This window comes from Nyctibius grandis, chromosome 8 (assembly GCF_013368605.1).
Source record: "Nyctibius grandis isolate bNycGra1 chromosome 8, bNycGra1.pri, whole genome shotgun sequence".
In the NCBI taxonomy this organism is placed as follows: domain Eukaryota; kingdom Metazoa; phylum Chordata; class Aves; order Nyctibiiformes; family Nyctibiidae; genus Nyctibius; species Nyctibius grandis.
The window spans coordinates 13,181,366-13,195,259 of NC_090665.1; the positions used below are offsets into that span (position 1 = coordinate 13,181,366).

At 46.8% G+C, this 13,894-nt stretch overlaps 1 protein-coding gene across 1 annotated transcript in view; it reads right to left on the reverse strand.

Annotated features, from left to right (window-relative positions):
* Nucleotides 1-1,877: 1,877 nt before the first annotated feature.
* Nucleotides 1,878-13,894, reverse strand: part of FGF12 (fibroblast growth factor 12) — a 102,251-nt gene continuing 90,234 nt past the window's right edge. Inside the window, exons 4-5 of the mRNA XM_068406414.1 lie at nt 10,911-11,109; nt 1,878-2,315 (exon numbers count right to left, since the gene is read on the reverse strand). Of these exons, the coding sequence (XP_068262515.1) occupies nt 2,197-2,315; nt 10,911-11,109 (318 nt within the window). The 3' untranslated portion in view covers nt 1,878-2,196. The remainder of the gene's footprint in view (nt 2,316-10,910; nt 11,110-13,894) is intronic.

Consider the following 13,894-nt stretch of genomic DNA (forward strand, 5'->3'; position numbering starts at 1 on the left):
GGTTTCAGCTTTTAAAAACACGAAAGGACATGCTTGACATTCATTCATGCTAATCCTGGGAGCCGTCCATAACCTTGAAATTTGGCTCTCTCCTTAACTTTCCTCACTTGCGCTGCACCCGTATGGAGTTGCTCACCAAGCCCTGCTGCACACTGGTGTCAGCAAGTGCCGAGGGGCTGGAGGAGCCTGGATCAGCAGCTGCTTCGCAGGGAGCATTGTGGTCAGCACAGGCACTCCTTGTCTCCCTCAGCAGCTCTGCAGCATGTAGCCGCCAGCCAGCTGAGGCTTTGGCTGTGACAGCAAAGAAGCTTCAAGAATTAAGGTGGTATTTGGCATTCCGCGTGTGCCCATAATTTACAAAAGAGTCAAAACACACCTCCCATCCAGCTTGTAACAGCAAGGCTTGGCCTGTTTCCCCTTGTATAATGGACCATTCCGATTGCATATCCCTCTCCAGGCCCTTGGGTACTTGCTTATTCACTTTGCTTTTAACCTCTCACAGGTGCTATAACCACAGGCTGAGCAGCAAAACCTTCCCCGGCACCCCAGCCAGGGCAGCATCTGTATCACCTCTGCAATTTGCTGCTCACACCTGCAGGCCCTGGGTGCGAGAGGGCAGAGACTGAAGTTAACGTGTATGAACAGAGAAAAGGCATCTGCCCGTATCGCCCTGTTTCTGTACTACCGATGGGAGCAAGGGTGTGTGGTTTGCTGCTGATCCCCAAACTACAGGGATAGACCGCACAGAACAGGGCGAGCCTTGCAAACGCCCCAGTTGCTGCAGGTGGACTCAGCACAGAGCATCCCTCACCCCATCACCCTCTTCCTTGCCTTTCCCTGCTTGTGAATTTGTTACCTCTGAAGCACTTCTCCAGCATCTGCAGCCCTGGTGTTCGTGGGACACATACCCACACCACACCCGGGTTGCTGCAGCATCTCAGAGGTTCTCATCCCGTAACAGGCTTGGCAGTGGTAAGGCTTTGAATTAGAGGGGTTTGTAGTCTTGGCTTTGAACATGCATAAAATGGTATGTGTGTGGAGCCTTAACACATATGGAGAGCCCAGCTGCTGGAAGGAAACATCAGCATCTCCTCACCCTGGCACAGGTGGACATGCACAACCACCCATGGTCCCCTGTAGCTGCCCCTTCTCCTCCATACTCCACCTACTCCCTCCCCACACCCCTTTTCCCCGTCACTGAAATCCCTGCCACCCCCTCACGTGGCACATGCCTCATCGTTTCCATCTGACAGCAAGGATTTCAGTAGCATTCCTTGCTCCGTTTTGTATTTTAAAGCAAGCAGCCATCCCTCCTTCCCTTTATCTTCTAACTCTTCCCTAATAAATATGATCGCTTCATCCTGCAAGACTTGAAAACCCATTTCCGAAATTCCCCTGGCAACTAATACAGTAAAACAAACCTATAAATATAAATAATTACGATAAAAAGGCATAAAATGCCAGACTTGGGTCAAACATATTCAGTGACAATAGCAACAAATAACTACACAGTGTTTGAATGTAGATGGAAAAAGCTGAATACAGAGCAGCTAGTTTGTTGCCCATAACTGTCAGACTCCTAATTCGGACAGGCCATATTTTATTGATAGCAGAGCAAACACAGTCATAATCCATCCCTACCTTTCCTGCTTTGTGAAAAACCCCATCCATCCCCAGGGAAGCAGGGATGGAAAAAACAGTGGTGTGAACGTGAGGTGAAAGTATAAGACAGAAAGCACAGTCCCAGGCTGTGTTTCCCACGTGTTTCTCGCACATCATATGCTAAGTTCAATTTTCGAAAAGCTTTGTTTTATTTTTAAAGGTGACATCTTTATTATTATTATTATATTTATTTGTTATTATTATTATTATGCAGAGATGATTTTTTTTCCCCCTTTGATCACAGAGCAAACAGTTTGCTTTTGAAGATGTTAATGGAGTCCTGATTTAAAACATTTTTTTCTTCGCTTTTTTTTTTTGTTGTTGTTGTTTGTGGTTTTCAAAACGTTGCAACAGGCAGGATCTGGGGTTTGATTTCCTCGTCCTACACAGAGAAAGATTCTGGAGTTCGAACTCCTAGCCACTACCAGTAGGTCCTGCCTTGCTCAGTTGTCATCGTCTCAGTGTGGTTTCGCCAGGTGGGGTGGTTAGGTGGGTGGGAGGGGAGGAGTTGGAAGAAGGGAGGGTATTTGTCAGCTATGTCGAGTCTTGGTTAACAACTTTGCCTCCGTTCATGGTTGGTGTCCCTGAACTTTTCCTTGAGCGTCCTTGTTTTTCTCCAATTTCATGCAGCGATGGCTCTCTGTACATGCACACTGCAAACAGAAAAGACACCCGTTAACACCCCTGAAGTCACAGACATTAGTGACCATAATGAATTATTTTTTTGTATATGAGGATGAAATTCCAGCCCCAATATGAACACACACACACACAGACTTACAAAAACCTCAGGGACCCAGCAGTAGATCCTGTTACCAAGCAGGATCTGTTACCTGCCCTCGCTGCCAGTCAGGTCCTCCTTCTGTCTCTGAATCTTTCCAAAGGCACAGATAGAAACAGGGGTCTTTTCCTTTCTCACAGAGAAGTCTTTTTAGGTTTCCTGTGCCTTACTGTTTTTTCATGTTATATTCATATATATATAAAACAAACGTTCCAGTTCACAGCACCATGTATTTTCTCAAGATGCTGATTATCGTCTAATAACAGGTCCAAGAATTACCCGACACCAGTCCTTAGCCTCCAAGAAGGCGGCCTTGAGAGTCTTGAACCAAAACTACGCTTGCATCTGAGCCATCTAAGCCTTCTGGGTGTTAAGCTCTGGATCTGGAAGTGGTGACTCAAGTCCATTTGGCTCCCTTGGCCAAGAGCTGAGGTCTGCTCTCAGCACTTATTTTTTCTACTCTAAATCAACACAGCCAGCCGAGGCCAAGGCCGAGCAGACACATGGGGATGAGCCCAGTGACAGTAAGCCAGGAGCCATCCCAGCTCTGTGTGGTCACCTGGCAACACCTGAGAACGGTGTGGATGGAGGGCACCGTCTCTCTAGACCCTGGCTAAGCAATGCGTGACCTGTAAAAATGTACCTCCTGGAGCCTAGACAGCCTGAAAAGGCAGTGCCTGCCCACGTCATGGCACATCCCCACGTCCTGCGCGGCATAAAGCATTTACCTAACTCACCATGTGGACTAAGTCCTCATGGCTGTCCTTGTGCCATGTGAGGTGTGCCAGAGCAGGGGCTCGGGCTGAGCTGCTCAGCTCTCATACCAAAGGGAGCATCTCTGATGAGTTCATCGCAAATGCGGTGGGGTGTAGATGTGATTGAAATAGTGAGGCATTGCAAGGGCAGGCACAGTGTAGTTGAGAAGGTGAGCTAGGTCCAGACTGCAAATGTCATGACTGGATCTTTGCAAAAATTAGGATATAAAGAAATGATTGTGTACTGCTTCATTTTGTAAAGCTGTCACATCACAAACAATGGCACGGAGCTCAAACACAGGGGATAGAGCCCATCAGGTTTTGGTTCCGGGTAATCAACAAGAACAAAATTTCAAAAATTATCTGAAGAAATGAAAAAAATACCCCATGTATAAAAGGGTGATGTAAGCAGTTACACCTCCCCTGATTTGCAAATAAATCCTGGCAATCAGAGGCAGGCTGCAAATGACATTATTGCTCTGCATTTTACTCCGAGCTAGATAAACAGTTATAACAGTGTGCAACAATACAAGATAAAGTGCAGTCAACTGTGTATTAACAGGAGGGATATTGCATTGAATATATGAGCAGTGAAAAAATATTACTTCTCCCATAGAGCATTTTTCATGCAAGGCTTTCAAAGCAGTTTAAACACACACACTAGCTGGGCCTCCCAGCGAGGCTGCAAGGCAGGTACCAATCTGCAAACTGTTACTCCTACTGGAGCTATTTTTTGATGAAAGTGAGAAAAAAAGAGAAAAATTACTTGTCCCATGGGTCTGGGCCAGGATGAGCAATGCCAGGGCTGCCCATCAGCTGCCCAGACTATCAGTGCTGTCTGAATGATGCAAAGACAGTGTGTAGCAAGGTGGTAACAGAAGGAAAAGGCATCTCACATCCCCCTCAGTTGCTGAGCTGCCCCTCATACCTTGATGAGTGTCACTCAACAACCCGGTGATAGTGAATTTGCCTGTTGTGGAGAAGCACCTAGTAAAAGCTTGAAGAACTGTGAAAAGGTTAACAACTGAGAAAAACTTGTGCCCTTGTGATTTCTTAGCCTGAGCTGCAGAGCCTTTTGATGCCGCTCAAGATGCACATCACTTCTGCGACCCACCTTATTCTCTGCGGTGAAGTTTGTCCAGCAGAGTTGCGTATTTGTGCTGGTGTTGCACCAGTGCCCCTGACATCCCATACACGAAAAGTTCTGCCTCAAGTGCAGTGTCATCTTCACCCTGACTTCTCTGGTCCCAAGCTGGAGCTGGAGGGACCTCAGTGAGCTCTTCCCCCAAGCAGCTGCACGTACTAAGCTCATCTCACCTGCATCCATCCCCAATACCCCATTGGGCTGGGCCAGATGCTTAACCACAAGGGCTGAGCCTGAGCAAAGCCCGCAGGAAGCAGCACCACAGCAGGGTACCTTTCCTCAGCTCCCTGCCTCTCATTATGGCCTTCGGGCAAAAACACTGAGCTGCTAACAAGGCCAACAGAATAATGAATGTAAATCAGGCTACAGAAGTAAACAACATTTGCAGATAAAAATTAAGGAAACCCTGTACCTAGCAAGCAAATGGGCAGGAATTATAAGTTTATCTTCCAGTCTCATGCATGATACAAGCACTGACATGGGACGTGGCTGGAGGCTGCTCACATTGTGCTTTTCAGACAGAGCTGTCAAAGCCTCTGTACCGGACAGACTGTGCCAACATATCATGCCAGAAAATCTGTAGCAGCATAAGACAAGCATATTTTCAGTATTTAGATAAACCTACAGTATCAGTGTATGCAGTATTTATATGGCATCACACACAAGCTAGTGCCTGGATACTCTCCTACACGAGAGGCTTGTGTGTGTGCTGAGCTATGGCCATCGCTCAGCAGCGGCTGCAAACCCGCGTGTGCCACGACACGCAGACGTGTGTGCACAGACACTCGTGTATGTACGCACGCAGCTGCACATGCGTGGGATTTTAAGGACACTGTGACATGTTGTGTAACACAGGCTCTTGGACTGCAGTTTGTTACTCCTTGTACCGAGGAAGCTTGAGTGTGACTCACGCGCGGAGATGTTAGTCATGGACCGGGGCAGGGGGTTGTTTGCAAATGGACTGTTCTGAGTGCCCAGATCTTCACAGCTTTAAAGTACATCTTTGTGGTTCAGGACTAGCAGCACTCACTGACAGGTCTGTTTGGGGTTCCTCTGCATGTGTGTGTGTGTGAAGACACACCGCTCCGTCACCTGCATCAAGGTAAACTAGCAGCAGCGTGACAGTCGGCATGCCCAGACGCTTGGGAGATCTGCTGGTGCACACAGCACAGGCAGCTTTGGGAGGATGAGCAATTTGGCTAAAACAAGAGTCCCCTCCCTGCTTCTCCCACCTACCCACACCCACACACCAAGCCAAATACAGCTCTTAATGTCTGGAAACCAAGCTAATGCTTTGGAGCTTCAATCAGATAATCAGCTCCTATGTCCCAGATTCTAATCAACACATCCATATTCATGCTTTAATTGGAAAGTGCTGTTAGCTTGATCTGCTGAAGAGCCACAGGCATAAACGGAAGGGGGTGAGCGGCAGTGGAGCTGTGCCCATGTCTGGTTCTTGTGGCTTTCAATTCCCCGCTTCCCTGCTAACCAGCAGCGCCTGCTATTTGCATGCACAAGGAATCAATTTTGCACAAGGAAACAACTCAGAAATTAGGCAGGAAGGAGACTGGAGGTACAAGCAAGGGGGAAGGAGGCGGCAGGGAGCATCCTTCCTGAAGGTAAAGGCACGGAGGGGGCTGCCTGTCACCCAGGAACAGCTCAATCCCTCACCTATGTGCTGGCACAGGATCCAGCCTCATTTCTGCTTCCCAGGCGCACCACCCACACAGTGAAACCGAAATCACCCTGTGCAGCTTCCCTGGGTGCCAGGGACCGGCTGAGTTTGGGAAGCACACACCATTTTGTGCCCTGATCCTAGTATTTCTCACTTGGCATCGCTGCAAGTTGAGGAGGTTCAGGGGATGCAACAAACTCCATTTCCTTTCTCTAGAATACGGGGAAAAGCTTATTAAAGGTCCTTAGATATATCGCATCCAGCCAGCTCCACTCCTGCTTTCCCTGCCCCAGATCCTAGCGAGTTAGGAGGAACCAAGTTTTTTCCAAGTTTAGCAGGTAGGCAGGTCATTAGCCCTGCAGGATCACAACCCGCCCCGATGGCAGCCTGGGCTGGTGTCTGGGCAGGGCTGGGCACACGTCCTCCGGCAGGCAGCCCGGGAGATGGGCTCTTCCCCGCGACGGATGCCACAGCTCCGGGTGTCAGTATCTGCAGTAGCGGCTGCATTAGCTAATGCTTCGGTGGAGAGAGTTAATTGTCTGAGCAGCAACTAGGGGCAAAAGGGAGCAAGTGATTATGCACCCTCATTTTCTGCCTCTAATTACTGTGTTTTAAGCCCAGTCTCAGCAGATGCATTTCAGAGGCATTTGAGCTCGCGTCTATCTGGCGGCTAAACACGCAAGATGCTGCCAGATGGAATCAGTTTGTTCAGGTAAGAAACGCAGCACAGGATGACAAAAAGCCAAGCAAAAGCATGGTTAAAATACATTGCATTTGCCATCTAATAAGATGATTAGGAGTTTGATAGACGAACAAGTGAGTTAGTGTGGGACTGAAAACATACCAAAGCCTGCCCACTTGAAAGACAGACCCAAAAGAGGAGCTGTGTTAACAGAGACTGACAAAGAGTGTGGGGCTTGTTATTTTTTTTTCTGAAGAACACTTTTTCGGACTTTTTTTGTGGATTAAGGTGATACCTTTAAAGCATTTTCACTAGGCCTACCACATCTTACTACTCAACGGTGCCTTGTACTTCTTTCCAACATCTGAGGACTCCGCTTCAACAAAACTGGGATGTTGCATCCCTGGGAAAGAATGGTGGGAAAGATCTGGCTGCTGTTCCTTGCACGTGGATAATCATCAGGGGTAGTAAATGGATCAGACTAGTTATTAACAGGTCACCTTCATCTCTGAGACACATTCAAGTCATGAGGGTTGAAGCACCATGAGTTTGGAGTTAGGGGCAGCTCTGCTGACTCAGATGGAGGAAGAGCCGTCTTCTGCTTTCTGTGGCCAGATTTGCCACCCCAAATGCATTCTGTCTTGGGCCAGGTGAGAGATGAAATGTAGCTCTTTTGGGAGAGCAATCTGGAAATGATGTCTTCAAGAAGAAGGAAATATAAATAACAGAGCACATCCACAATAAGCATCTGATAAAATCCTCACTTAAGTGACAGGAAAAGTCTCCCATTGTTTGAGATAGGTTTGGATATTTAAAAGAACAAGAGGCACCGTGGACAGTAGTGTTTGTCCAGCACTGATCACTACAGACAATTAAAGAGACTGAAATTGTTTTAAAAGATTGCTTGGTGTCCCAGTGACAATTACACTCAAGGTAACTTCTTGTGCAGTCTGGTTCAAGCTTTATGTCTGCACTTCAAGGGTTCATTTAGCTCGAATGATCAGTGATCAGAAATAAAAATATCAAAAGAAATGTGTTGCGTATGTGTGTTTTTAACCAAAACTGGCACCACACAGTACATCAGCTGCTGCCTGCCAGGCGGTTTGCCTTGGCTTTGCCTGTGCACAGATGGGAGAGGAACTTAACGTTTCCCCTGTTATTACTTATCAAGTTTTCTATGCTTTTTGTATTGATTAAGCCCAAAGCTATTTCCAAAAACAAACAAATCCTACCTAAACTAAACCAAAAAAAACCTGCCCTACCAACCAAAAAAACAAAGCTTTTTCAGTTGGTATCTATGACTTTTGCACTGAATATCTTCAGTATCCTGACAATATATAGGAGTCAAAGAATCTGTGGGATTAGCACAGCATAAAGCTGTAGCTGTTAAAAGCCATAGATAACACACATACATACACAGATAACACTGTGTATATAGGCACATGGACACATATGTAGTCCTTAGAAGTTATTTGGGAGGATATTTCACATTTATTTATTTATTAGTTTACCGCCCATTTGCGACTCTGAGGAAAGGACTTCTGAATTCAGAAAGCAGTATGAAGCAATGGGCATCAAATGAGCCCCAGGAGTCATCTGGGCTTTTTTGTGTTTCCTTTCCCCGCGAATGCTCTCTTCACTGAGCTGCGGCATAATTCTGCAGACGGCAAACAAATGGGTAGTTTCATCTCAGAGCTAATTGCCATTGAAGTGGTGGGTGAAGTGATTCCTAGCAATGTATGCAACCCCTCTCCTTCCCAGGGGACCAGATTCCTCTTTGCACGCATCCCTGTGTCACCCATCACGTGGCAGGGCTAATGCTGCTGGTGGCACTGGAGCGAAAGGAAACCTGAGTGTGTTACTGCAGCTGGAGGCTGCAAAGTGCTGGCCTGAATAAGCAGCAAAGCCCACACGCTGGAGCATGCCACAGCATTTAGCTGAAGGGACATGCAAATATAGCAGGGGAGGGCTTTGAATAGAGTCATGAGAAAGAAGCTGTTAAAACAGGGAAGGAATTGCCCCTTTCCTACAACATCTCTGCTTGCAAGCTCTGCTCGCGGAGACTTTGATGGATGCAGCCCAGTGAAGTCACGAGGAGCTGAGCGCATTTTACTCCAACCCTCCCCACAAGCCTCTGCTACCTACAGTGAATCTCAGGCTTGGGAACAGAGTCCTCCGTCTGGAGTCACAGTCCCAGACAGCTGAATGCTTTGGGAAGCTGACATGTGCCTCGGCTTGGGAGACTGCCAGCTCTTTGATGCAGCAGCACTCACAGAGGCTGACTGCAAAGCATGTGGAGGAGGGAAGAGGTGGAGGAGCCCTTAATTTGGCTGCCAACTTCCAAAGCGCTCACTCGCTCAGGAGGTTATGTGACAGCTGTGATTGAAGCAAGCGTGGGAGGATGCAACTGCAGGAAAGGGAAGCTCTCGGGCTGGGCTGGGTTTTTCATTTGCTGCAATGAGAGCTCCGCTGTGGGTCAGGCACCTCCATTAAGGCAAGGCTTTCCACGAGGAAAGCCACAGGAATGGCCTAGTTTAATGCAAGCAGAAAACAACTATTGAGCCATTCAGCAGATGCCACGCACATTGCATCAAAAAAGAAGCCCAGATTCAAAGGAACCCACTGATCAGTGCCAAAATCCAGCGAGGCAGCAAAGGAATACCAGAAAGACCTGGAAACGCAGCTGTGAAACCTAGTGCTTGCAAAAGACTCTCCTCCCAGCCAAGGCAGGAGAGGGGGAGATGGAAGAGAAGTGGGTGACCAACCCCATGCCTGAAGCAAAACCGTACCTTAGCAAAACTCAATGAAGGCTTAGGGCAGCAATCCCACTAATGCCTCAGATAAACAAGAAAAGGCTCCAGGCTGCAGAAAAGCTGTTGAAAACAAGCACAGGGCAAGAGGCTCCAGGCCAGTCTCTGCTCTTCCAACATATCCATCTCCTGTGAAAAGACCACAGATGCTCTGGGAATTCTGAGTTGAAGTTCTCTCATTGTGGTTTGCTGCACTGGTGCAACAGATGATTTCAGCCTGCCTTCCTGAACTGGCCTTTCACTCACGCGTGCACACTTGTCTGCGCCCGCGCCTTAGCTGGGAAGCTGCTAAAACAGCTACTATTGCATGGACTTAGCTGTGGCCTCCACCACTTGTGAGTGGTACCTGTCGGGACAGCATCAGTTCATTGCTTCTCTCCATGTGTCCAGCCCTGACCCCACAGCCAACATGTGGGTAGCAAGGGGGGGCACGGAGCTGCATAGCCAAGGCCAGCCCCAGGCTGCTGTGTCCCTGAGGTGGCCACTGGCAGGTCCGAGATGGGGTCAGAAAGGCGTACCTAGTTTGGGGATCGAAAAGTAGTGCTTTTTCCAAGCAACAAAGAGGTCTCCTTGTTTCCAGAATCAAGTTAGTACCTGCTAAGTACTAGGCTCATCACACTACATCTCTCCATTTATCAGGGGCCAGCCCATAAAAAGCAAAATGCCCTGGCATGAGCCTGTGGCACACTTCAGCAGTGTACAGTCAGCAGCAGGAGGGCAAAACTTCAACTCCATGACTTTCCCTGAAGCCTCACACTGTAATGAAGACATATGGCGTGACAGTATCTCATCTAACTTTGGACAGCTATGATAAGGTTTCTCTACCCCCCAGAGACTAACTAGGATGTCTTTACATATGAGAAAAAACAGATTTAAGTCATCTTAGGGTAGACATATAAAGTATATCCACAGCTGTGCTGGTAGGACCCATTTCTCTTCTGAGTGTCAAAACAGAGCATCAAAGTCTAAAACCAGGTGAGATAAATCCTCTCTCTACTGACTCTCCACGGGACTGGAAACCCACTGAATGATGTTGGGAAAATCCTCACAGAAAACCCAACATTATGGCCACTGCTGAATCGGTTTCCTTTTGACCTGCCAGCCACTCTGCTTTCCCAGTAACTTCTCATGTTGCTGGGCTTTTAAATTCATCCTTTAGCACCCCAAAGCTGAGAAACCCCTTTGGGACGATGCGCAAAGTTTATTATATGGGAAGGAAAGCAGATGAAACGCTAACAGTGCAGCCCAGCAACTTTCTGAAACCTTTCTGAAACATTACAAATATTGTCCTTGCTTTCTGGTCTTGCAGTCCAACATCCACATCCAGGAAGCCCCAAATCTGAGGTTGCGAACTCCCCCTCCCCACACCCCACTGATGGAGGGAGTGGGCAGATTCCATACCTTCAATGGGTTTGGGTACAAAATGTGATGAGGGTTTGGTTTTTTTCACTCGGTTTCCCTTCATAATTTGACCTTCTTTATTGAGTCCCAGGAACCACGCTCGGCCAGATTCTTGCTGCCGGTACAGCGTGGAAGAATAAATAACGTAGTAGTTTTCAAAGACAGATTCCTTAAATTTGCACTCTGGTGTGAAAACATCCTGCAGTGAGAGAGAGAGAAGAAAAAGCAATGGAAGGAATTAATGACTGATCTCCTAAATTAGGCATCACTGAGAGATACACGACGGTCACGCTTTGCAGTTAGTTTAACAATAGAAAACAACAGGCATCAGCAATACCAGCTCCCAGCCGTAACACACATCTAGAAAACTCCCCACTGAAAGGGAAAACTTTCCTTCCCCGGCAGAGCTGTGGTTTGCAAAACAGCCTACAATGAACGGGCATGAAAAATGTTCAGGAAAAGTCAGGAATTTGCCAGGATTTAGACTGAAATACCAAGCAAAATAAAACAAAGAGAGCTGAGAAGCAGAGGGAGCTGAGAAGCAGAGGGAGCCTTGCTGCTCATCTGCTGCTCCCAGTGCCTTCCCCTGGCTTTGCTCTTACCTTCCCTGTGATGGGCAAGAAATGTGCAATGGTGGTTGTCTAAAACATTGAGGCTTCTTCAAATTTTTATGGGCAAAAGGCAGTTTATCAGGGGCATTTAAGTGGATTCGAAGAAATGGAAGTACAAAAGCAAGTAAACAATTTATCTATTTTCAAAAGTGACAAGAGGAAATGCTGGCACAAAGCCTGGAAATCTTTCAATAAAGATAAGTAGTTTTAAAGATTTCTGACACAAGTATTTCTTCAGATACTGAGAACTGGTCCCACGCCTGCCCAGGAACAGAGGACACTCGGGCCTGTTCGAGACATCTCCTGAGCCTGTGCCGGCTGTGGGGGCGGCTGTGCCTTTGCCACTTGCACTGACTTCATGCAAAGTCTCAAGGAAGAAACTATATTCAGCTATGGAACAAAACTTGTCATATCCCCGTAACTTTTCAAGATTTTAACAACAGGAAAATATTAAACCTCTTTTAATAGAGCTGGTTGGCCAGGGGACTCTGTGGCAGTGGGCTCTCAAATTTTCACTGAGGCAGATGTGGTGGCTGGTGCATTGGTTTTCTCCCCGAGACTTTGATTTTGAACAGAAAATTCATCCTGGCCAAACAAATTCTCCCACTGGGTTCCTTAAAACTATGATATTCTTGCAAAAAGAGCTCAAGCATCAAATGAATATGCATTTTCTAAGAAAAACTGTTTTATCAAAAAGAAATATCCCTTTTTCTAGGACCCAAAGTATTTCAGAGCCCTGTGAGTGAAGGCAGGTGCTGCTACAGGCAAGCGATGCTCTCTCCCAAGCCCTTGCCACTCAGGACTCAAGTCTTCAGGAGCTTCTGCAGCCTTGCTAAAGGAAAACCCATGACCAACATCTGAGCAAAGCATCTGGAGTAATGCCACATATTTACTGCAGACCTCATTTAAGAATGGATATTTTGAACATTCAGCAATGCTCAGCTATGCGTTCCCAAGCGCTTTGGGTGTTATATAAAGTGTTGCTGGTCTGACAATAAATCCAGCGTGCAACAGACCTATGGGGCCAGGTAGGCTTGAAGCCACAGAAGATAAAGTGCAGCAGAAAGCTCGGAGCTGTGCTGCACCCATGAAGTTTGCATCAATCATTAGTGCCACACAGATAAAAACACTGTCAGCCCAATGGGTCACTTTGCCCTGTCTGAGGGAGTCTTCCTTGCTGGAGAAATAAATATCGCAAGAAGAGAGTGAAACAAGTTAAGAGAGAACTAGATGACTCGGAGCACTGTAAAAGAGTGTTTGAAGTAGCTTCCCAAAAGATCAGTGCTTAAGCGCTCCTTAAATCGGCTCTTTATCTCCAGGCTCTGTCTTGCCTCGAAAGACGCAGATGCCATATTGTATATCCACTTGTACCAATAAACCAGCAAAATTACTAATTATTTTAAAGCAAATGTATTTAAAGTCATCAACCTAATGAAGATTTAAGAAAAATAAAGAAAAACCAGTTATTTCCTTTAAATGTTTAAGCTCCCCCAAAAGCAAACAAAACTGTCCCACTGTTTTTGTGAGTTGGCTGGTTGATTCCTCATCCCCCACAATTCAGTTGAAATAGCATTTTAGGACACTAACCATGGCAACACCACCAAGAAACATCCCCATGCTGTCTGTTCGGCAGTTTAGAAAACCCACAGATTTGACAGCTACATTCTAGTTAAATAATGCCATTTTTGTTCATTATTATTACCCTTCTTATGTATATCACCTCATCAGCAACAGCTAGTGTCCCACTGTGCCATGTAGGGACAAAGACACACCAGGACGAAATTCATCCTGCCACCACATTGACATGTCAGAGGGTCTTCACAGGTTTGAGCACCAGAAATCTTTGGTGTGGGCACTACCACATGCAGCTGTGACACAAAGAGCAAGCAGACAGAGAAGGAAAACCCAGCTGACCAAAAAAGGAGGTGGGACAGACAAGCAGGACACAGGCCACTGCCTGGGGATATCTGGATAAATCTATTTAACATGCAAACCCTTATGTTTTTCTTCAGTGATACCTTCTTGATGGCCAATGTCAAGCCTTCAGCTACATCATGTCACTTAGTTTCTGCACGTGCCTCTTGCTGATGGCTTTGGGGCTACCAATAACAAAAGGCTATAGGGATATTAATGGCAGAACCTCTCTACAAGCTTCACTGTCAAAATTAATTGTGGCAATTATGTCGAATCAGGTGGGAACTGCTGTTTCAGTTGTCTTGGGCTGAGAAGAGCCGGGAAGAAAGGAAAGTACAGGTGAGCTAACAGGCTTCATGCTAATAAAGCAGTTCTTAGCGGCTGCTGCTGCACAGATTGAAATCTCAGATAACTGAAATCTGGAAAATCACGGATCTACTGGCCAGACCTCTGAGGCAT